General features: G+C 49.6%; 8 protein-coding genes across 8 annotated transcripts; 4 read left to right on the plus strand and 4 right to left on the minus strand.

Annotated features, from left to right (window-relative positions):
* Positions 1-893: 893 nt before the first annotated feature.
* On the plus strand, positions 894-2,427 carry APUU_10714S (putative Snf1 kinase complex beta-subunit Gal83; the record flags this gene model as incomplete). Its single annotated transcript, XM_041703863.1, has 3 exons — positions 894-1,654; positions 1,721-2,318; positions 2,380-2,427. 3 exons carry the CDS (start codon positions 894-896, stop codon positions 2,425-2,427), a joined length of 1,407 nt encoding a protein of 468 aa, XP_041550080.1.
* Positions 2,428-3,054: 627 nt separating this feature from the next.
* On the minus strand, positions 3,055-4,230 carry kae1 (O-sialoglycoprotein endopeptidase; the record flags this gene model as incomplete). The annotated part of the gene is made up of 2 exons (XM_041703874.1): positions 3,055-3,803; positions 3,879-4,230. The coding sequence occupies 2 exons, from the start codon at positions 4,228-4,230 to the stop codon at positions 3,055-3,057; spliced, it is 1,101 nt and encodes a 366-aa protein (XP_041550081.1).
* A 449-nt stretch (positions 4,231-4,679) lies between these two features.
* APUU_10716S (ribosomal lysine N-methyltransferase) lies at positions 4,680-6,369 on the plus strand (the record flags this gene model as incomplete). The annotated part of the gene is made up of 4 exons (XM_041703885.1): positions 4,680-4,830; positions 4,947-5,536; positions 5,596-5,823; positions 5,881-6,369. The coding sequence occupies 4 exons, from the start codon at positions 4,680-4,682 to the stop codon at positions 6,367-6,369; spliced, it is 1,458 nt and encodes a 485-aa protein (XP_041550082.1).
* Positions 6,370-6,845: 476 nt separating this feature from the next.
* Positions 6,846-8,802, minus strand: EPL1 (enhancer of polycomb-like protein 1; the record flags this gene model as incomplete). The annotated part of the gene is made up of 4 exons (XM_041703896.1): positions 6,846-7,628; positions 7,685-7,981; positions 8,045-8,530; positions 8,644-8,802. 4 exons carry the CDS (start codon positions 8,800-8,802, stop codon positions 6,846-6,848), a joined length of 1,725 nt encoding a protein of 574 aa, XP_041550083.1.
* Positions 8,803-9,310: 508 nt separating this feature from the next.
* Positions 9,311-10,157, plus strand: cnaB (calcineurin regulatory subunit B; the record flags this gene model as incomplete). The annotated part of the gene is made up of 5 exons (XM_041703907.1): positions 9,311-9,416; positions 9,467-9,519; positions 9,571-9,644; positions 9,706-10,040; positions 10,147-10,157. The coding sequence occupies 5 exons, from the start codon at positions 9,311-9,313 to the stop codon at positions 10,155-10,157; spliced, it is 579 nt and encodes a 192-aa protein (XP_041550084.1).
* A 1,759-nt stretch (positions 10,158-11,916) lies between these two features.
* On the minus strand, positions 11,917-13,078 carry APUU_10719A (uncharacterized protein; the record flags this gene model as incomplete). Its single annotated transcript, XM_041703918.1, has 2 exons — positions 11,917-12,323; positions 12,472-13,078. The coding sequence occupies 2 exons, from the start codon at positions 13,076-13,078 to the stop codon at positions 11,917-11,919; spliced, it is 1,014 nt and encodes a 337-aa protein (XP_041550085.1).
* Positions 13,079-17,087: 4,009 nt separating this feature from the next.
* MRPS9 (mitochondrial 37S ribosomal protein uS9m) lies at positions 17,088-18,136 on the minus strand (the record flags this gene model as incomplete). Its single annotated transcript, XM_041703930.1, has 2 exons — positions 17,088-17,179; positions 17,260-18,136. 2 exons carry the CDS (start codon positions 18,134-18,136, stop codon positions 17,088-17,090), a joined length of 969 nt encoding a protein of 322 aa, XP_041550086.1.
* A 296-nt stretch (positions 18,137-18,432) lies between these two features.
* APUU_10721S (putative translation elongation factor eEF-1 subunit gamma) lies at positions 18,433-20,057 on the plus strand (the record flags this gene model as incomplete). Its single annotated transcript, XM_041703941.1, has 4 exons — positions 18,433-18,462; positions 18,557-18,758; positions 19,005-19,712; positions 19,771-20,057. 4 exons carry the CDS (start codon positions 18,433-18,435, stop codon positions 20,055-20,057), a joined length of 1,227 nt encoding a protein of 408 aa, XP_041550087.1.
* Between the last annotated feature and the right edge of the window lie 439 nt (positions 20,058-20,496).

Here is a 20,496-nt window from a genome sequence, read left to right on the forward strand (position 1 = left end):
GCAGTGATGATGCAGACACTTGACATTCACTTGGGAGGAGGTCGGGGGTAACAGTTGCAGTTCCAGGTTCCAGCAGCGAGTCGGCCCGGAGAAGCCGCGACAGTCGCGACTTCCTTTTTGGAAAGGTCCAGGTCTTGGCGCCGAGCGATGCGAGTGTATCATACACAACAGGAGTTAAGTATGGAGGGTGCTCCCGAGCCTAACAGGCTAGATCCCAATGGAAATTGAGGACACTTTCTCCAGCTGTAGTGAACCATGGCCAAATTGGGGACAGTGCATACATCCTGGTTCAGTAAGCCCCCAATTGGGCGGCAGAATGACACTTGCCTGGGTAATTAGGTAGTGACAGACGGAAAGGCAGCAGGTGTATTGTGCCCCACGAGATACCGGCGTCATTCCGCTAAAGCAAACCCGTAGTATCATGCATCAAGTTGCGGATTGTGCTCAGGTTGCGAAGGAATACATAAAGCCTTCAACTTGTTTAGAAGCGTACCCTAAGCCCTAATGACCGTTTCTGGCCAGACTCCGGGGTCGACCATATCAAGAGATTATCGACATCATCTCCAGACTCCAATTGCTGCCGACTCCAGCGCTCTCCCCCCCGACTCTTCGGGTTTCTTGCCACATGTGTACCCTGTTTATACGCGATAGGCTATTAATTTCCTTTGTTTCCCCACACTCTCTTCCTTGACTCACCGAGCGACCCTGTTTATCCGTCCCGACTTGTCTAGTGTTCTGCCCCGCGGCCTTCTGAGGTTGATAGTCTGATGCGGATATCTTGATCGGCTCCGATTCTCGATTCTCTCGCCTCCGACTCAATAGCCCAAACCGCCCCTGCCCCGCGGTCCCTCCTCGAATATCGCATATTTCTGCAACTACTCCGAGTCTCAAAGATGGGCAATAACCCTTCCAAGGGCCCTGCGGGAGACGGCCCGAGTCCGGTAACTTCGGGCACCACGAGCCTGACGGCATCGACGAGTGATAAAAGAGCAGCTCGCGGTCCCTCACCCAGCGGCCCCCCCAGCACCACCAAAGCGCCCGTAGCCGATGCATCTGCCTCAAGAGAAACCGCAACTGGTCAATCGTCCTCCCAAAACCAGGCTTCTGTCCACCGGCACCTGCAGACCCGCAATGTCGCAGATTCGCCAACGCGGACTGTAGATCGGTCTGATCCCCACGAGTCCAAGAGGGCAGTTTCTCCCTCGAGGAAGCTTCGATCCCCCGATCCCTCCCACCCTGTTCAGGTCCCTCTTTCTCGCGCAGCTGCTGCTCGACGCGACCCGTACGAATCTGCTGTTACCCCGTCGGCCCCGCCTCACAAGATGTACTATAGTGCGTCCCATCATCTTCAGCGTCCGCCCAGGATGCCTCTGCCGATTGGTGATGCTACAGCTACACCAGGGTCACCCATTAGCGGGCCTGATGATGCGAGCCCCCTCGCTCCTGCGCATGCACCAAGTGATAAGACCGCCACGGCCAATCCCGACATGACCACGATCGAAGATGAAGAAACTGTGGATGAACTCCAGCCATATACTACAAGCGGTGTGGGAAAAGCTGTTCCCACAACCATCGAATGGACGTCTGGTGGTAACAAAGTCTACGTAACGGGAACTTTCGTCAACTGGGAGAAGAAGTTTCGGCTTCATAAAAGGTTTGTCACTGTTGAATAACCACATATTTTCTCCCAGCGATAACTAATCGGTCCGCTTTTGGGCAGTGAAAATAACCCCGGTGTCTTTTCCACCAAGTTAAATCTCCGCCCGGGAACGCATCATCTCAAGTTTATTGTTGATGGTGAGATGCGCGCCGCGGACAACCTCCCAACTGCTGTCGATTTTACAAATCACCTGGTCAACTATATCGAACTTAGTGCAGACGACTTAAATCGACCGAGGAGGGACAGTGACAAAGGGTCATCGCCGTCGGGTACCAACCCTCCCCAAGTAGCTCTCGATGAAGTCGCGGATGGATCGACCGAATCCGCCATCGACGACGATAAATCAGAAAAAGAGGAGGAACCGGAGGAAATCCAAATTGGCGATTTCCGTGGCGTCATCCCGCAGTTCCTCCTGGATCTTGACAAAGATGAGGAGAGTGCTCCTTACCAGCAAGCTGTCAGCATCATTGGCGATGGGCCAACACCACCAAGCCTTCCACTTTTCCTTGGGAAATCTATCCTAAACGGCACCACACCCATGAAAGACGACAGCAGTCTTCTCAATAACCCTAATCATACCGTGCTGAACCATCTCGCCACAAGCAGCATCAAAAACGGCGTATTAGCCACAAGTGTGACAACGAGATATAAACGGAAGGTAACGATTCTGAATTTTCAATATAAATATGGGACCTTCATACTGATTCGTTTGTTCGCAGTACGTTACGACAATTTTGTATAAGCCAACCGGGGATATCGGTGAATAAACGGCTACTATATTCGGTTTTCAGAAACCCTGTATCTAGGCAACACAACACAAGCAACACGTATTTCCCTTACGAGTCAGCATTAACCCTTTTAGACAATCTGCGTCGAAAGGAATCCATGACTCCAGCATTATAGAGCAAAATCATTTGCAAAGGCTCCCTTGAAACCTTTCAAGGCGCCTGCATTGCGTCTCATGGCCACACTTATCGAGGACGCTGACTTGGAGTCCACTCTAATGGCAAATCGCGGTTGGCGGACGACCGTTAATGGGAACGAACAGTCATGGCACGCAGTACGGTCCTTAACATTTTTGGCATCTTGAATGCGCACATGGTATCAAGGAAGTTGGTTGGTTAGGTGTTCGTATATGCATCTCCTCTCATTCCTTCAAACATTTACTCCTGTGTTTGGGATAAACGGCCTTATCATATATACGCTAGAACAATGAGGTGCTTGGACGGCTCAACATTAGCTGCTGGGCATCTGAGTATAGATATCAGATAGTTACTCATTCGTTGCCCCGTCTTAGTCAAAATGGTAAATTGAAGATGAGCGGATGGTATGCCATGAATGTAAATGGATTAAACCGCTAGACTGTTGTTTAATTAAAGTAAATATTTTGTTATCTAGTCTCTCCACTGCACAAAAACATCATCCGTCCGAAATCGTTGGGTGCACGTGGAGTCTGTAAACGGCGTCCGGAATCCGGTCTTATACGCAAGTATTCCGGCCTGCGCGATCATAATCCCATTGTCAATACAGAACCTCTCATCAGTCGCATGAACGCTTCCGCCACGATCTCGGGCCATTATTCCCATCATCTCTTGTAGTCGCTCATTGCACCCGACTCCACCAACAATCAAAACCTCCTTCGATCCAACATGTGCCATAGCGCGCTCTGTAATCTCAACCAGCATTGAGAATACAGTTTCTTGCAACGAGAAACATAAATCTGCCCGTGTAGGCTTTCGGTTTTCTAAAATTCCGTCTGTTACGGGTGTATCTTGCGTCCTTTTGCTATCTTCTTCCTCTTCCTCCTGCTGTTCTCCGTTCAGCCCGTATGTCGCAGCGAGCCCATCGATCGCAGCCAGAATTCCTGACATGGAACAGTCCATGCCCTTCACCGTGTATGGAAGATCGACTAGTTGTTTTCCCTTCTTCGCGAGTTGCTCAATATTATACCCTGGTGCTGGGTCGTTGGAGATATGTAGCGTGCGCGCGAAGCGGTCGAGACAGTTACCCACGGCGATATCAAGAGTCTCCCCGAAAATGCGGTACCGTTGTGAGCTGTATGCGATTACCTGGGTATTTCCTCCGGAAACATATAAAACCACCGGGTTTGATGCGCCAGTGATTAGACGACCCATTTCAATATCTACAATTATCCGCATTATTATTAGCTCAGGAATTCACTCTGCATTGCAGCAAGATTTGGGGTAGGAGCGCTTACGTCCAACACAGTGATTGACACCAATTAATTCTTTGGCCCAGAGTAGACTTAGCGTCCGGGCGGCGACAGCCACGCTCTGGAGAGGAGCTCCCATTCCGGGTCCCTTTGTGTAGCAAATGCAGTCCACATCGTCGACGGAGACATGGGCTTCTCTGAGAGCTTTCTTGACGAGTTTTACAACCCACGCCCGGTGGTGTTTTGCTGTATCTTTGGGGAGAAATCCCTCTCCAGGAGGGGAGACATAGGTGTGACGGACGTTGGCGAGGACTTGCGGGGTGCTTCCATCTTTGGGATGCAGCATAATGCCCACGCCGAGTTTGTTGGCGGAACCTTCGAGACCGATGGCGATCATATTGAATTGCGGCTAAGAATATGGAGTCCTCAGTGTGGTAGTTATTCAAATAACATTAAATTGGATAAGTAGGATAGCTATATTTCGGTATGGAGGGGCAAAGTCGGGCGGAGGCCGGAGATTGTTTTTTTTATCAGCAGCCTTATCGATTGGCTCGCCTTCTCTGGGTCAGTCACGGTAAATCCGCCGCTGCGTTTATCCGACGGTATACAACCAGACCCATCTAACTAAACTGAAGCTACTAGTACGACAACTCAACAGCCCACTCCTTCTTCTCTCCTCTTCTCTATTCTCCCCCCTCTTGGGCAAACTCTTTACTCCGATCCTTATAATCCTACTACACCTCTGTATATCTGCTATCTATTTCTTTTGTTTCCTCAGATTCGTCTTTTGAGGGACCGGCGTGGTTTTCTTTCTTCGCTCGCCCACAACCCTCGTCAATAAAAGCCATGTCCTCCTCAACCCACTTTTCCGACTTTGGCAACTTCCAACGCCAGTCAGATCAGTTTGCTGCATGGCTATCTTCTAGACCCGGTGTCTCAGTGAATTCAAAAATAAATATAGCTGATCTGAGAGCAAATGCTGCTGGAAGAGGTGTCGGTATGTTCTCCATTGGGACGAGGGAAAACTCGTCCCAACGGTCTGCCGTCGACTTTATTAAGTTGTACCTCTATCCAAAGTGTCCTTGTTTCTGACGATACCTTCATTCCCTCCAGTGGCTCAATCCGATATTTTCGAAGGCGAAGAGCTTTTCACTATCCCCCGAGGTCTCGTCCTCTCCACCCACAATTCAAAGCTGAAAGGTCTGCTCTCTCAAAACCTAGAAGAGCTCGGCCCATGGCTGTCTATGATGCTGGTTATGATATACGAGTGTCTCCAAGGTGATAATTCCACCTGGGCACCGTATTTCCGGGTTTTGCCGCAGAATTTTGACACCTTGATGTTCTGGTCGCCGGCGGAGCTTGAAGAGCTGCAGGGGAGCGCTGTTGTTGAGAAAATCGGGAAATCAGGAGCTGAGGAATCCATTCTGGAGTCTATTATTCCTGTCGTTCGAGCCAACCCTTCTTTATTTCCTCCTATTGACGGCCTTGCTTCGTATGACGGCGATGCGGGTGCCCAGGCACTCCTGAGCCTTGCTCATATGATGGGATCCCTAATAATGGCCTACGCTTTTGATGTTGAGAAGCCGGAGAATGAGGATGAGCGTGATGGTGAAGATGGGTATCTCACCGACGATGAAGAACAGTCCTCCAAGGGCATGGTGCCTCTTGCTGATATGCTCAATGCGGACGCGGACAAAAATAACGTGAGTTCCCCACACATATCTGTATATACTTTCAGCATTCCACTCACCTCAATCCATAGGCGCGCCTTTTCCAGGAAGAAGAATCAGTAGTGATGAAGGCAATCAAGCCCATCCGAGCTGGGGAGGAAATTTTCAACGATTACGGAGAAATCCCCCGTGCTGATCTTCTGAGGCGGTATGGCTACGTTACTGATAACTACACTCCGTACGACGTTATTGAACTCTCACTCGACCTTTTGTGCGCCGCTGCGGGTCTCGGCGATTCTGACATCGAAAATCAACCACGGGTAATTGCCAACTTCACTACCCCTCACATTTTACACCTTGGATTAACATCTTCATAGCTTCAACTGCTCGAAAACTTGGAACTTCTTGATGATGGCTATGCCATACCTAGACCTTCAGATGATGATACGGTCACCGATATTATACCAGAAGAACTGGCCCTGCTCCTCAAAACCTTGACGTTAACACCCGAGCAATTCGCACATCAACAGGAGAAGCAGAAACCACCTAAGCCAGCCTGTGGCCAAGAAGAAGCAAGGCTCCTTCGCGCCGCAATTGTGATGAACCAGGGACGGTACAGCACAACGATAGAGCAAGATCGTGAACTCCTCGCCCAGCTTTACTACCTCGAAGCATCTGGCCCTCTCGACGGGCCTTCACGCCGGCGAAAAATGGCCATTCAAGTTCGAATAGGCGAAAAGGAGGTCTTCGATCTTGTAAAGATCAAGATCGACACCTACCTGGGAAATGCTGAGGGTGGTACTACGAAGCGGACCGCAAACGATGACGGTGACGATTCGAGGAGAACGAAAGCCCAAAGAACCTAACGCCTCATTCATCCTACGCTGCTATCGATCATATTCGGAAGAAAAGTTATTTTTCCCATTTTTGATACATATTATTAATTGTTTTTTATCTTTCTTCGTTGCTGACCTCTTAGCTCCACTATCCGTACAAGGCTCATCGACCTATTGGCTGCAAAATGAGGAGATAAAGGGAGAAAAAAAAAATAGCTATGTACACTAACATCGCATAATCTTAGGTCGTCATAAAAAGGGGAAATAATCATCAGCGACGTTATCCAGAATTTCGAATGCTTCGCAGCATCCAGCATCCAGGCGGAGAAGGGTTTGTGGCGGAAAAGGACTCAGAAAACAAAGGGGCCCCAAGAATCAAAATATAAAGGGAGTAAAAGTACACTGGGGTTCGGAGGACCATGACGGTCAAAATGGTCGACGCGAGAACGTTGATGGAAAGGGTGTTGAAAAAAGGTTCGGGGGGAGAGGAGAAAACGAGGCCCGGCTCAAGTTTCAGCTGTCGGGGCAATGGCGCCAGGCCCAGGATTTGATCCCATCGTTTGCCCAGGATTTGATCCCATCGTTTGCCCCGGATTTGGGTTGTTGGCTGCGGCTTGTTCAGCCTGGAGTCGCCGTGCTTGCGCTGCCTGTGCATGAGCATGTGCTTGGTCTCGAGCTTTGGCGAGCATGATTGCCCGATTCTGCATGATCTGAATATCAAACTGATCCATCTCATAGTCGATATCCTCGTCTGAATCTTCCTGATCAAACTTGAATCTGTCTGCCTTCCAGTGATCTAACTCCACACTACATCGAGAAGCGAGGTTACGGCGGTCAATCAGCAGACGCCCGCCACGCCCAATACGTCTTCTGAATGAGGGCATTTTATTGGCATCCTCACTCGTTATCATAGCGTGTGCGGCAAGTTTATCACGGAAAGATATGGGACCCGCGGTATCTAGTGCTGAATCCAGCATATTTTCGGAAGAATCTGAGGATGGGGGAGTTGGCAATTGCGCTGTGATCGCAGGACGGAATGAATGTTCAAATGTCCTTTCAGGGGACGGGGAGAGCGGAGCACGTGTGAAGTCCACGTAGCCCTCGTTCCATTTGATATGCTTGGCGATGTGCGCCTTGATATCGCGGAGAATTTCGTTTTCCTTCTCCGCTTGGACGTCCTCCAGCAACTGCAAGTCTTCCGCAGCCTGGGTCCCAGGCTTTTGCGGCATACGGAGCTGTGCTGCCGCTGGGCGTTGCATGGGCGGTGCCTCCATAGGCTTCTTCTTGGGCTGCATGTTGCATTAGCATCTAAGCGGGACGACAATGATGTGTGAACGGGTCGTACCTTTTGGTTGATGAGGTCCTCGTCATCGTCCTTGATATTGAGCTTCCTCTTCATATCCTTGACTTCAGCCCGCTGCAAGAAAAGATGTCGCTCTGTCGCCAACATCTCTCTTCTCGCCACTTCTCGTTGCCGCACAAGAGCAACCAGTTGACGAGCATCCTCCAGTTCCTTCCTGAGCCTCCTTAGTTTGTCCGCACTCTGGGCATCTCTGCCGCGAGTCTTGCGAATCTGCCGAACCTCACGCCTGCGGAAGCAGACATAAGGATCTGTATCATCTGTATCTTGACCAGTTTCGAACTGCATATGCACGTCAGCAATGTGTGAATTTTTGAACCATGCCTTACAGGAGACGGTGCGTACCTTCAGGTTGGAAAGTAATGATTGATTGCCGTTGTTCGTCCTCAATGTCTTCCAATGCTCATATACGTCCTTGGCAAATCGCCTTACGATATCCTCTACGGTTGCATCCATGGACTCTTGCATATCCGGAAAGCTCAAGACCGGCGGGCTATCTACCGCTGCAAACGGCTGCTTTAATCGCGCAGTTTCTTCGAAGAAGTTAATTACTTCCTCGAATTGGTCTTCTGTGCACCGGTCATTGGGGTCCCGCTTCTCGTTCATGATCTTCAGGAATACATCATCCTCTTCGGTCATGTCATACGGGCAGCCGCAACAATCCTCCACGGTGGAGGAGAAGCGAATATATGTCGCAGGCTGCGAGAAGACCGGGGGGTATAGCTCGTCATATTGGAGGTTACTGAGGACAGTCTCCGGCGTTGGGATATGAGCCTCATTTACGACTTTTCCTTGTGCTGTTGCATTTATTGCAACTTGCAAATGGAATTCCTATACGTAATAAATGTGTTAGCATGTGCTGGTTGGGAGCTGGTGCTTCACGAAAATGTCTGCACATCGTGATGGGTGGTTGTCACGTGATGCACCAAACAAGGGGAACTTACAGACTCCTCGGCCTTTTCAACACCAGTTTCGATCTGCTGTAGGCCACTCTGAATCTCTTCTTCGATTGCATCTATCTCATTCTCGCTAACAATGGGAATGGACGCCTTGGGGGTGAGCTTCTTTGGGCGCGTCCTACCCAACCCGCCATAACGAGTCATAGGAACGTTTGGGGCGTTGAAAGCTCAGCGACCGCAGCGACCATGGGTAGGGGGCCCAAAATCGGTATCGATAGAAAGTTCAGATCATGTAAAATCGCGTAGTCGTATTTTTATGATGACCAGAGATGGGTGGTGGGTGATATTGACGGCTGAAATCTCGTAAAATTAGGCTGGTCGGCCGGTTGTCGTTCAGTGCTGGGGCTGATTTGGCCTCTTCTGCCCCAAAGCAGTGAAAGCACTGGCATGTTTGCACCAGTGCGTCCTCAGGGGCGCAATCCACTAACCGATTTAGGACTAGTGCGGGGTGGAACATCAAATAATGCAGGCCCGGGCATGCCTCGCTTGGCATTCCTGACCCAAGTTGTTGACAGCCGCATCTCTATTCTCTGATGATAGACTAACTCAGTCGTATATTCTGGTAGATTAACTCTACATTCTTTATCACTGCTCTATTTTTCCTGGCACCATCACTCCTTTTGACCACCCTGCTATCTATTCTGATTTCAGCATGGATACATCCGGCGGACCAAACGCCGCTGCCATGTATTCACGGAGACGACAGAACTCTGTAGGAACATCGCAGATCTTCGAAAACATTATATCCGCGTCGAATTGTATGTTCCTATGAACACAATATAAGTTACCCCGCACTAACAGCTCCCAGTCGACAAGGATGAAGTGGACCGTCTCCGCAAACGTTTCATGAAGCTCGACAAGGTGCGCTCTTCAGCCCATCAAAGAGAGAGTCCTATCTAACCATCTCTCTAGGACAACTCTGGCACGATCGATCGCGAAGAATTTCTCTCCCTCCCACAAGTATCATCCAACCCCCTCGCCACACGGTGCGCCTCATCCCGAACCCCGACTCCGCAAGTCCCAGCTGACAAGATAATGTGATGGCAGAATGATCGCAATCTTCGATGAAGACGGTGGCGGTGATGTCGATTTCCAAGAATTCGTCTCCGGTTTATCCGCCTTCAGTTCAAAGGGCAACAAGGAAGAGAAGTTCCGCTTCGCATTCAAGGTCTACGATATCGATCGCGACGGGTTCATTTCCAACGGCGAGCTCTTCATCGTGCTGAAGATGATGGTCGGGAACAACCTAAAAGACGTTCAACTGCAGCAGATTGTCGACAAGACGATTATGGAGGCGGACAAGGACGGTGATGGCAAGATTAGCTTCGAGGAGTTTACGGATATGGTTGAAAATACCGATGTTAATTTGAGTCTGACATTGGGTATGTGTTCCCCCATGCTTTCTATTTATATAATATTCAACCCCCTCCGCCCGGTTCTTGCGGCCTGCGTGTTTTCGTTGCTGGTGCTAATATTGTGCAATATCAGATCAAATCTGATTTCCTAGCGCAACATTGACGGGCCTTGCAAGCATTGCCCTTGTTTACTTTATTTTGCTCGGATGGCGCCAAACTGGACCGGCTCACTGGATGCACTGGATGGACTGATATGACTACCTCTTATGAAATGATCTTGACGACAAAACAACTGTAGTTGCTTACGCTGCAATGAAACTCTGAAACACCCTCTGTTCTTTATGCGACGATTCAATTGGATGCAATGGCACATGATTAAAACAATGCCCTTGTGCTCTAGGTATATGCCCAAAAGACACCAGATGTAAATAGTTTACGGGAGTTAGTACAACTACATACAAACTCTGATAACCACTATCATAGTGACTCGAGAGCGTTGAACTCATGTTAATTTTTAGATGTTCTTTGCTATTCGGGCGTGCGATAAAGTAAGGAAGAACATGTGGCCATGCCCCTTCCAAAGAATATTTGAAGGCTTTAGCGTCCATGGTCCGAGGAATGAAACCTCACCATTCCTTCCATAAACACCATCAAACAAGCAAAACACCACCCCTGGTCTTTTCGGAGATATCGAGGTACAATCACATCATCGGGCGTTTATGCAAATACCTGCACGTGATTCCGTGCTTCGGTACACGAATATTTAAGGAGTGAGCCTCAGGCTTGAAGCAGAGACCAGACAGTGATCTGTGGGTAGTATATGTTACAAAACCACCCCACTCGGTGTGAAGTATATAGGTCATCGTCGCCATAGTCGTGTCTATATAGGGAGGGATAGTCTAACCATTATGACCAGAATTCGGAAGATTAATATACCTATGCGGGTCTTGGATTTTCTACACGGTAGTATACACCGTACTGTCAAGATTCCAACTCCAAGACACGATAACTGTACCACCTCGATCAAATCGATCTTAATGGAAAGAAAACCCGACATAATAATCATAAAGTAATGGAAATCGGAATAAAGTGTGTCCCTCAATAGTGTTGTCGATCCAAGTACGTACTGAAAATGCACGCCAGCCCCAACAGTGCGGCTGTACGAGAAGGCTAAGAATCCATGCTAATAATAACCCCTGCCGATTTGCATCAGCTGAAGGAGGATAGAAAAATAATCGTGCAGAAGTTATCAAGAAATGAGGCAGATAGAAAGTCTATATTGCGTGAAATTAACCAGAGCGCATTCATTTTTTCACCGAAGTTGATCAATTCCCGTGGGTGAGGGAAAGGTGCATCTCCAAACACGAATCGTCCAGACGCGGGGCTAAGGACGTGGAGTGGATTTGAATCCGTAATATCAGATCCGTGACGTCAAAATGTGATCTGTTTCGTTTCGGACGGTGACCCCGAAGAAATTTCGGGCGTCGCTGCGGCCATGGTCGACTATTTGATCGAATAATAATAATGGGTTTGTGAAGTTGAACATTCCAACTGTTGGTTTTAGGGCTCGCCGGCTATATCCTAATTTGGAAGGTGGTGTCGGGCTTTAGGCAGACCAGTTCAGTCAACAGCTGTCTTCGGGCGTCAAGGGGCGAGTAACTCTGAAGATGAGATGAAGGAGCGCTTAGCGTGGCGGGGGGGAACAAGGTCGGGCATAAGAATTCCTCGATCTATCAATCGATAGTGCATCCTAAAAGCTGGAACGGAAATCATGACCCAAGGTCTAATTTAGCCCCTGACTTAGGGCCACCCAAAGGCAAATGACGCGGAAAGTGGGTGCCGTCTGGGCACTGGAAAATCGATCTGCACCATATAGGGATCCGTGCATTTGAAGCCTAAAGCCTCACGTGTGGGCTGCGGCGGGACGAGTACGAGTAAGTTCAGGTCGGCTTTCGATGAGGTCCAAACATTGGCCCAAGGCTAGTTGGGTTTCCAGGTTATTATTTTCATCTTGGAGGTGACTCGACTTGGGGGCTGACCTACCGGACAAGATTTCTTCCTCCCAAATGCCTATTTGGTAATCCACCAGGCCATGTTGCTCCATCTGATCACAAAGCTGTATCAATTGTTTGCCCAGAGTATCCATAGCCTCGATACTAAGAAGACTAGTTCGGGACGGCTGACGGCCTGTCTGAAGCAAGTCCTGCGTCATGTCCTTCTGCTTCTGGCACAACGCTAGCCAGCAGATATTGAAATCATTCCATAGTTTCAATCGATCGGAGTGGGGCATTTGGTCATCGCGGAGAATACCTGTTATGGGCATAACAATGTTAACTTATCATCTTCCAACACTTAATTTCGAAGGAGGAGGATGTCCTAGTAGTGCTAGTTTAATCTTGCATGAAGGGAAGCCGCGGGTGGTAGATAAATCATCTGGACGCTAAGAGAGAAAACATACCAAGCTCCCGCGCACTAGCCACAAGCCACTCGGAGATTTCTAGCAATGATCGACTAGCCTCTACCAATCGACCGGCGCGAGTATGATCGATAGTCCCCCGTAATGCTCGCTGCAATTGCCGATATGGCTCTGTTGACGCCGGAAGTTCTGACAACACCTGCGGCTGAGACTGTGATAGCGCCTGCTGCTGCTGTCCCGCCGCCCCCACGGGGGTCATGTCCGCCATGGTTGCGGGAAAGGGTTGCGTTGCGTTCGAGCGTCCAATGGGCCCCGGCTGATTATATGCGGACAGAGAAAGTCCCGGTGGCAGATAAGATGATGGGAGCCCAGCGCCTGACGGTTCATTGGGAACGAAATACTGTGGAACGGGAAATTGGCCGGCGAGGGAGTCCAGTGATGCAGAGTGCCGTGACGAATATTGTGGCACGACCTCGTACGGGGGTTGCGCTGGGCCCTGCTGCCCGAGGTTGTATACAATCTCGGGCTCATATGAAGGAAAGGGTTGCTGGCGCTGCTGGTGGTCGCGCAACGTCGGCGGATACGGTTGCAATTCGTCCTCCTGCAACGCACCGCCTTGAAAGGTGCTGTCTGTGTATCCATAGTCCATGCACGCAGGCATTCGTGGTCTTCCAGCGGCCTGCGATGGATCTCCACGTGTTGGCTGAAATCCGGCCTGTCTAAAACGGTCCGCCGTACTGCCGGACGATCTGGAGGTAGAGCGACGGGACATGCCCGGTTGTGTCGCGTAATATGCTTGCTGATCATGCTGTTTCATGCGTTGAAACTCACCATCCATGCCCCCGAACGAACCCCTACGCACCGAATCGAGGCCAAGGGACCAATTCGTCGGCGGGGAGAGCGGAGGACTCGCGTAGGATTCCAGTTTGGCGGGATTAAACGGTGAACCTGAACAGCGCTGCGGATTACGCTCTGCCCTTTTCGTCCCCCTAAGACGATGTATACGCCTATCTTATCCCAGGTAGAGGAAAGAACGTGACTACCACCCAGTAGACCGTAAGCGCGCGTTAGTCTCACGCTTTCAGCCCTGCACACGAGGAATGGGTGCCACCAGGGCAATCTAGATATCATTTTAGCTCAGTCAGCTTGGTTCTTGACAGAAAATGGAGAGACGTACAGTGATCCCTTGCCACCTAGCACGCTCAGACGCGCGGCAAATGCGAATCCGGAGCGACCAGGAGCAATTGAAATGCACGATAGGCCCAGAACAAACACAGGTCGGGAGAGGAGCCACAAGGCTTCAAGGGTAAGAATGGATGGAACAGCAAGGAGGGAAAGGTTAAGAAGTGAAAAAAAGGTTCAATCCCAAAGACCCTGAACAGCCTATGTGCGATTCACGTCAGATGCAATGCAGGTGCTCGTCTGTCTGCTCTGTGTTTGCAGCCCAAACGTGCTTATTATTGGGGAACGGCGAAGAAGGGAGGGGCAAACACAGGTGGGATCGAGCGGTAAGAAATATTGAGAGACGGAAACTCCAAACAGAGAGAGTGGTACCTAACTTATACGGGCCTCTTCTGTGATGAATGATGGACGATGGAGCGGGCGATCCCCGAGCAATTATTGAAAGCCTCAAGAACGAGGCGAGTAGACGCTCCGGGGAGACGCCGGACAGGATGATGGCCCTGGCATCACAAATTATAATTAACAAATGCCTTGACTTCATGGCCTTACTCTTCATACCCTGTGGGGAGGAATATTAATTAATTAATCGGAAAAAGAAAAAAAAAGAGGATCTAGCTCGAGTAAGATGGACAGGAAATGGCGAGCAAGAACTTCTACAGGCAGAGAATTGGAAAAGAAAGATGACACAGCTGGAGCACAGTATAGTTAGATCTATCGTCCTGCCAGTCTTTCTTCAATTCAGGGGACAAGCGGCCCCTTCTTCAACCCATTCATAACTCTATTCTTACAATGCTGCCCGTCCAATACCACTATATCTGAATCCGTTCGTCGCAGTCCCAGACGGGCACGAGCCTGGGCACGGACAGACCAGGTCGAGCGGCCTTGCATAGCCCCGGAGGGACTATTTAGGCCCATCCAATTCCCATTCGACATCATCACAGTCCTAAATAGTGGGAGCAACAGTGCTAGGGATGCACTACTCCCAACTAAGTAGAGGGGATCTCCAAGCGGATCCGATAAGGTTCACGACCAGTCCGCTGGAACCAGCCATTTCCACACTAATCATTCGCACCCCCCTTTGCGAGCTTGGAGGCTTGGAACCATTCCAAATCTCCGGAAATTGTCGATTTGCCTGGTTGCTCTCTCAGGCCCAGTTTTATCCAAGAAGTCAGCTTACTCAATAGTGGTTGACCCAAATTGCTGGAACGCGACCTGTTGCTCGACGATCCGGAGAAAGTAACCCAACAATAACTGCGCTGTCAAAATAGAGGCGTCCTGGATAGCAACAAAAACTAAAGGACTGCGAAAGTATAATCTTGACTCGTATTTTGTCTTCGTCACTCCAAGTCCTCGTTAAGAATCGTGAGATCGCCTTGGGGCTGCACGGGAAGAACCGCTGACAGTGACAGCTCCTGCGAGGCCGCGAGGATCCAGGAGGATCAGACCCTGGGCCATGACTAGCATAGTCAGTTCAAGAATAATAATGACTTGCTTTGCTAAAAGTACGAAAATGGACAAGGGTTCCTGGTATTAAAAAAAAAAATATATTAAAAAAAGGTGCTCAAAAGAGTCCATGGGAGGCTTGAGCTGCAAATGTCACATTGCTGCATGGGATCAATGCATGCAGCTCCGTCCAATAAAGGTCTGTCATCGTTTCTTCGTCCGTTCTGATTCGACCAGTAAATACTTTTGTTGAGTTTCCATGGGGCCCGAGAGTCCTGGGCAGAGTGCACTCTGCGAGAGATCCCAGCTGGATCGCAACCCACGGCAGTGGATCGGTCATCCACACCAAGGATCGGCCTCGTTCGGGGTTCGAAGTGCGTGCTCAGTTGGCGCTGGATCGACGAACTTGCCCGAGGCTGGACTAGGTATGCGGTGGGGATCGCTGTCGATCATCGTACAGTACACGAGGGACTCGGGAGCATACAGGCACAGCCTTTCATGTGGATCGTTTTCGTCGCAGAACAATATGAAAAAATATCGCCCGGAATTTGGAATAATCACACGATATCGTCGTCATAAAAAGTCGCAGGTAGACAAGGGAAATAAATAAACTTGCCTCACCTTGTCCAAGTAAAGCGTTTTATGCGGTTTGAAGATGAGGCTAAACTCGTCTCACGTTATGTTGGAAGTAAATAGTGAAGCGACTGGTCTAAATCCTGGAGCCTCATTGTGGGCGGTCTGTTTCTCACTGATCGATTGCATCATGTCTGTTTGAAGGTGTTCTTCTTGGTAATAATAGACTTCGATTCTGGATATGGGCTACAAGAAGAGACTCCCTTTTTGTGTTGTATACCGAGTCACATGTTTACTGTAGAAGAATCACCTGATTATCTGCTTAAGCCCTTCAGCTTCATGTCCATCCTTCATTCCGATATCCATTAATCTCACCACCATCAATATTCCGTACATTCCTACAAAGCAGCTTGTGGGCTCCAGTCCTATTAGTAGGTTTCTTGCTGCAACAACCTAGCTCAAGTTTTCTTCATAATTCCGCAATTGGCGCATCAACGCGATCCTCGTGGCCAGCAGAAGTGCCTCAAAGCCCACGATCCCCTTCGCCCAATCGATTCCGTTCCGATGCTGCCACCCCATGTCTTCAGTACATCGGACAAAAAGGTGGAACTTTTGATTGGACAAGATTGAGATAGAAAGTCTTTGGGCCTGCTCCTTGCCTCCATTGACCCTATCAAATGCTGGCTATCAAGCATTCTAAACGAAGCTTAGGAGGAACGTGCGAAGGGCCACGGAGGAGAAATTCCTTAACCGGTCCCAAAATGAGGCTATCCTAGGTTAGTTTTAGACTATGTCTAACTTAGTGAGTCTGTACGATCCGGTGGTTGAGGAATAATGGGACCTCCTTAATGCATCGGTCCGTGCTTGCATATCGGGTTCCTCCACTTGGCTATTTTATGTCCTCCGTGATGATCAGTGATCACCCTGCGAACTCAAAGATCTTGAACTCTAGTTCTAGCAAATCGGCTGGTGATCTTAGCATCGCGGCATAGGTTGTCCTCGAACCTGGGATCTGGGTTCTCCCAGCTTTGGTCTTGGACTTAACCTAGTTCAGCATGCTCCAGACCTGCCTTTCAGGTTCGACTCCATAGATTTATAGTTTCTTTTTTCTTCGCTTGTCAATCTTGGTGGGTGACCGAGTTACTGAAATCCTTGTTCCTAGGGAAATATGCTGAAAACCAGACACCTAGTATACATAGTCATCACTCAAATTAATCACGGCAAATTCTGGTCGTACAAATTCTACACTATCTTCGGTTGACTTGATCAGACAGAAGAAACGCCAATAGTTACATGCGGGTCGCCGCGAACATGCAGTGTCGTACCTAGAAACGACACCTTGACGCCAAATTGAGAGAAAACAGCAAATAATATGTCTTCGCCGAAAATCAAATAATACAGTATGTGAATAAAAAGAAGTAAGAAGGGGATATGAACATGTGACTGTCCGCGACAGTGTCTCATCGCTTGACCCATGTAGGAGCCTTGCGCGCCTTGAGGTGGCCAGGCTTCTTTCTCTCCACACGTCGAGCATCCACGGTAATAACGCCGGCTGGAGAAAGGACGGAGGCGTTAGCACATGCTTATCAAAACGAATAGAGTTCACTCTCTCAATATAGTTGCTATACGTACCTCTTCGCAAGATGGGCTTTAATGCAGGCTCGTGTACCATCAATGCGCGTCCAAGCGCCAAGGCGACAGCCTCAGCCTGTCCGGTTGTGCCGCCGCCCCTAACCGTAGCCCACACGTTGTACTTATCTAGCCTGGATGAACTCCTAAGGGCCCACGTCGCGCTCTCACGGTCATGCACTCGAGGGAACGCCTCGACCAAACTCTTTCCGTTGACCAGAACCTCCCCATCGCCTTCTACCAGTTGCACTACTGCGGATGACGACTTACGCTTTCCTTTTCCACGAGCACGACCCAATTCATCCACAGTAGGTTGCGCGGCCTGCAGGGCATACGGATTTCCTGGACGAAGGAAATCTTTCAACGTGAGGCGAACCTCGTCGGGAATGACGCCGGGTTCAATCCGATTTAACCGTTGCAGAATTTGGAGTAGGCCTTTGTATTTCTTCGTAGGAACCTGTTCGCCAACGAATTCTCGGAATCCCGGTAGCTTCAACCAAGCCATTCTAGGAGCCTCGCCGGCAGGCACAGTCGGTAATGTCGCATATTTTGCCAAAAGGCTCTCAAGTCTCAACAGGTGGTCGAAGAACTTTGGACTGCCCGAAAAATAGGAAGGTGATGCGGGAATAACTCGTACGGGCCTGCTTTCAAGCTTTACGAAATCAATTTCCGGGGCAGCGGTCTGCTCGGGTTGTTGAGCTTGAGATTCGGTGGCGTAACCACGAACACCTCCATGCCATTGTATGCGCGTCGATATAGCAGTTCCGGGGACGAGATATGTAGGGGCCGCTAAGCGTTGGGAGATGGATGCTCGAAGATAGGTTGTGGATCGGAGAGTCTGCATGGCATGGGCCACGCAGTTAGCTGTTTTCAAGCCCATGATGAGACAGACCGGCTGTCAAAGGCCCCAATTGAAGGTCAACGACAGGAATTCAGCGGAAAGGGAGGACTGGCTGGCTTCGCAGTCAGGTGCCTGCCGTCCTAGGCGATCCTGAGGTTTTTCGATGTTGGCCCACGTGATCCGTTTAAACGTTCCTCCGGCACCGAGACTCCGTCTGATTCGCACAAAATTATTTCATCCACTTGCAAAGTTTGGAGACCTGAGTCTTCCCCTCCTTCTTTTTTCTCCTTTCCTTCATCACCCTCATCCCTCCTCTACTCCTTATCACCCTCAACATGGCTTTCGGCAAGCTTTACGGTCGTCGTGTACGTCTACGTTTGTCCCCTGTCTTTGTTTCCATTGTAGCATTTACATTGCTACCCTCTGAAATACTAGAACAGAAGCTGATTCCCTCGATAGGACAACACTCGCACCATCTCCATCCTCGTTGCTGCTAAGCACAACGACTTGGAGCTTGAGCTCGTCGAGACGCAGGCCAACCCAGCTGCCGACTTCAACAAGTCTGATGCCTACACCAAGCTTCAGCCTCTAGGCAAGATCCCCGCTTTCGAGGGTGCCAATGGCTTCACCCTCTCTGAGGTTATCGCCATTGCCGTCTACGGTACGTACACAATAGTTCACATAATCTGCGGCTTTTCAAAGGTCATAGTCTTTTTTTACATGATGAGCAATTTCATTATTAGTTATCCCTGTCAGAACAATACTGTTGATAACATACAAACTCTGAATTTCTTTATTACCCCCGCCTTTGAGCAAAATCTTTGATCAAGGCAGCATAGCTTTTGTGACTCGAAACTTATTTGATCATTTGATTTGTTTCGATATTTGATGCTAACTGTTGTCAAAGTGACCTCTCAAAACGAGAAGACAACTCTTCTCGGCAAGACCAAGCAGGACTACGCTTCCATCCTCCGGTGGTTGTCCTTCGCCAACTCCGAGCTCCTTATCAGCTTCGGCTCTTGGTTCCGCCCTCTCCTTGGCCTCGATGGCTACAACAAGAAGAGCGTTGACGATGCTGCCAAGGCTGCCCTGAAGAAGCTCGGCGTCCTCAACGCCCACCTCACTGCTAACACCTACCTCGTCGGCGAGCGCATCACCCTTGCTGATCTCTTCACTGCTTCTCTCCTCACTCGCGCTTTCGCCACCGTCATTGACAAGAAGGTCCGCTCTGACTACCCCGCCGTTGCCCGGTGGTACCAGACCATTGTCGCTCAGCCCGCCTTCAAGGCCGTTGTTGAGAACCCCGTCCTCGTCGATGAGGCCATCAAGTACACTCCCCCCAAGAAGGAGGAGAAGCCCAAGGCTGCTGCCGCCGCTGCCCCTGCTGCGGAGGCTCAGCCCGCTGAGAAGAAGCCCAAGCACCCGCTTGAGGCCCTCGGCAAGCCCACTTTCATCATTGACGACTGGAAGCGCACATACTCCAACGAGGACGTCCGCACCGGTGCTATGCCCTGGTTCTGGCAAAACTACAAGGCCGATGAGTTCTCCCTCTGGAAGGTCAGCTACAAGTACAACGATGAGCTCAAACTCACCTTCATGGCCAACAACCTGATCGGTACGCCCCTGAACCTCGGACCATCATGAATCTTCACAGTTGCTAACCCAATGTTTAGGTGGTTTCCACGCTCGTCTTGAGGCTTCCCGCAAATACCTCTTTGGCTGCCAGGGTGTCTACGGTGCCAACTACGCCTGTGTCAACGAGGGTGTCTTCCTTGTCCGTGGCCAGGAAGCCACCCCTGCTTTCGATGTCGCTCCTGACTGGGAGAGCTACAACTTCGACAAGCTCGACCCCAACAGCGAGGCTGACCGCAAGTACATCGAGGACATCTGGGCCTGGGACGCCCCTGTCGTTGTTGATGGCAAGGAGCTTGCCAACGTCGACGGCCACGTCTTCAAATAAACGACTTATTAGATGCCATAGTAACTGACTCATGATGATGATATCCAAAAAAACACACTATGACACTTTCCTTTGTTCAATTACATCCATAAATTCCTTCTTCTAAAAGTATCTATTTGTGATATCCCCTGGGATGGAACATACCCATATCCATCCCACTTTTGTCAACCCGATCACGTCATGTCTACGCCCCGCACCACGATGCAATGGTTTTACGTTTAGCCACTGAGAATGAAAGGAACTCTTCACGAACAATTTACTTTTCGATTTCTTTAAAACACTAGAGGTAAAATTATCGAAATACCGTTCGACCATAAAGACCACTAGCGGCATTAGGTCGTCTTTCTATTTGCATTATATGCCAACAAAAATGACAATTGAAGTATATTTCTATATATATATTTATACGGGGTTTGTTTTAGATGTCTTATACTATATC

The sequence above is a fragment of the Aspergillus puulaauensis genome, chromosome 1, assembly GCF_016861865.1.
Source record: "Aspergillus puulaauensis MK2 DNA, chromosome 1, nearly complete sequence".
NCBI lineage: Eukaryota > Fungi > Ascomycota > Eurotiomycetes > Eurotiales > Aspergillaceae > Aspergillus > Aspergillus puulaauensis.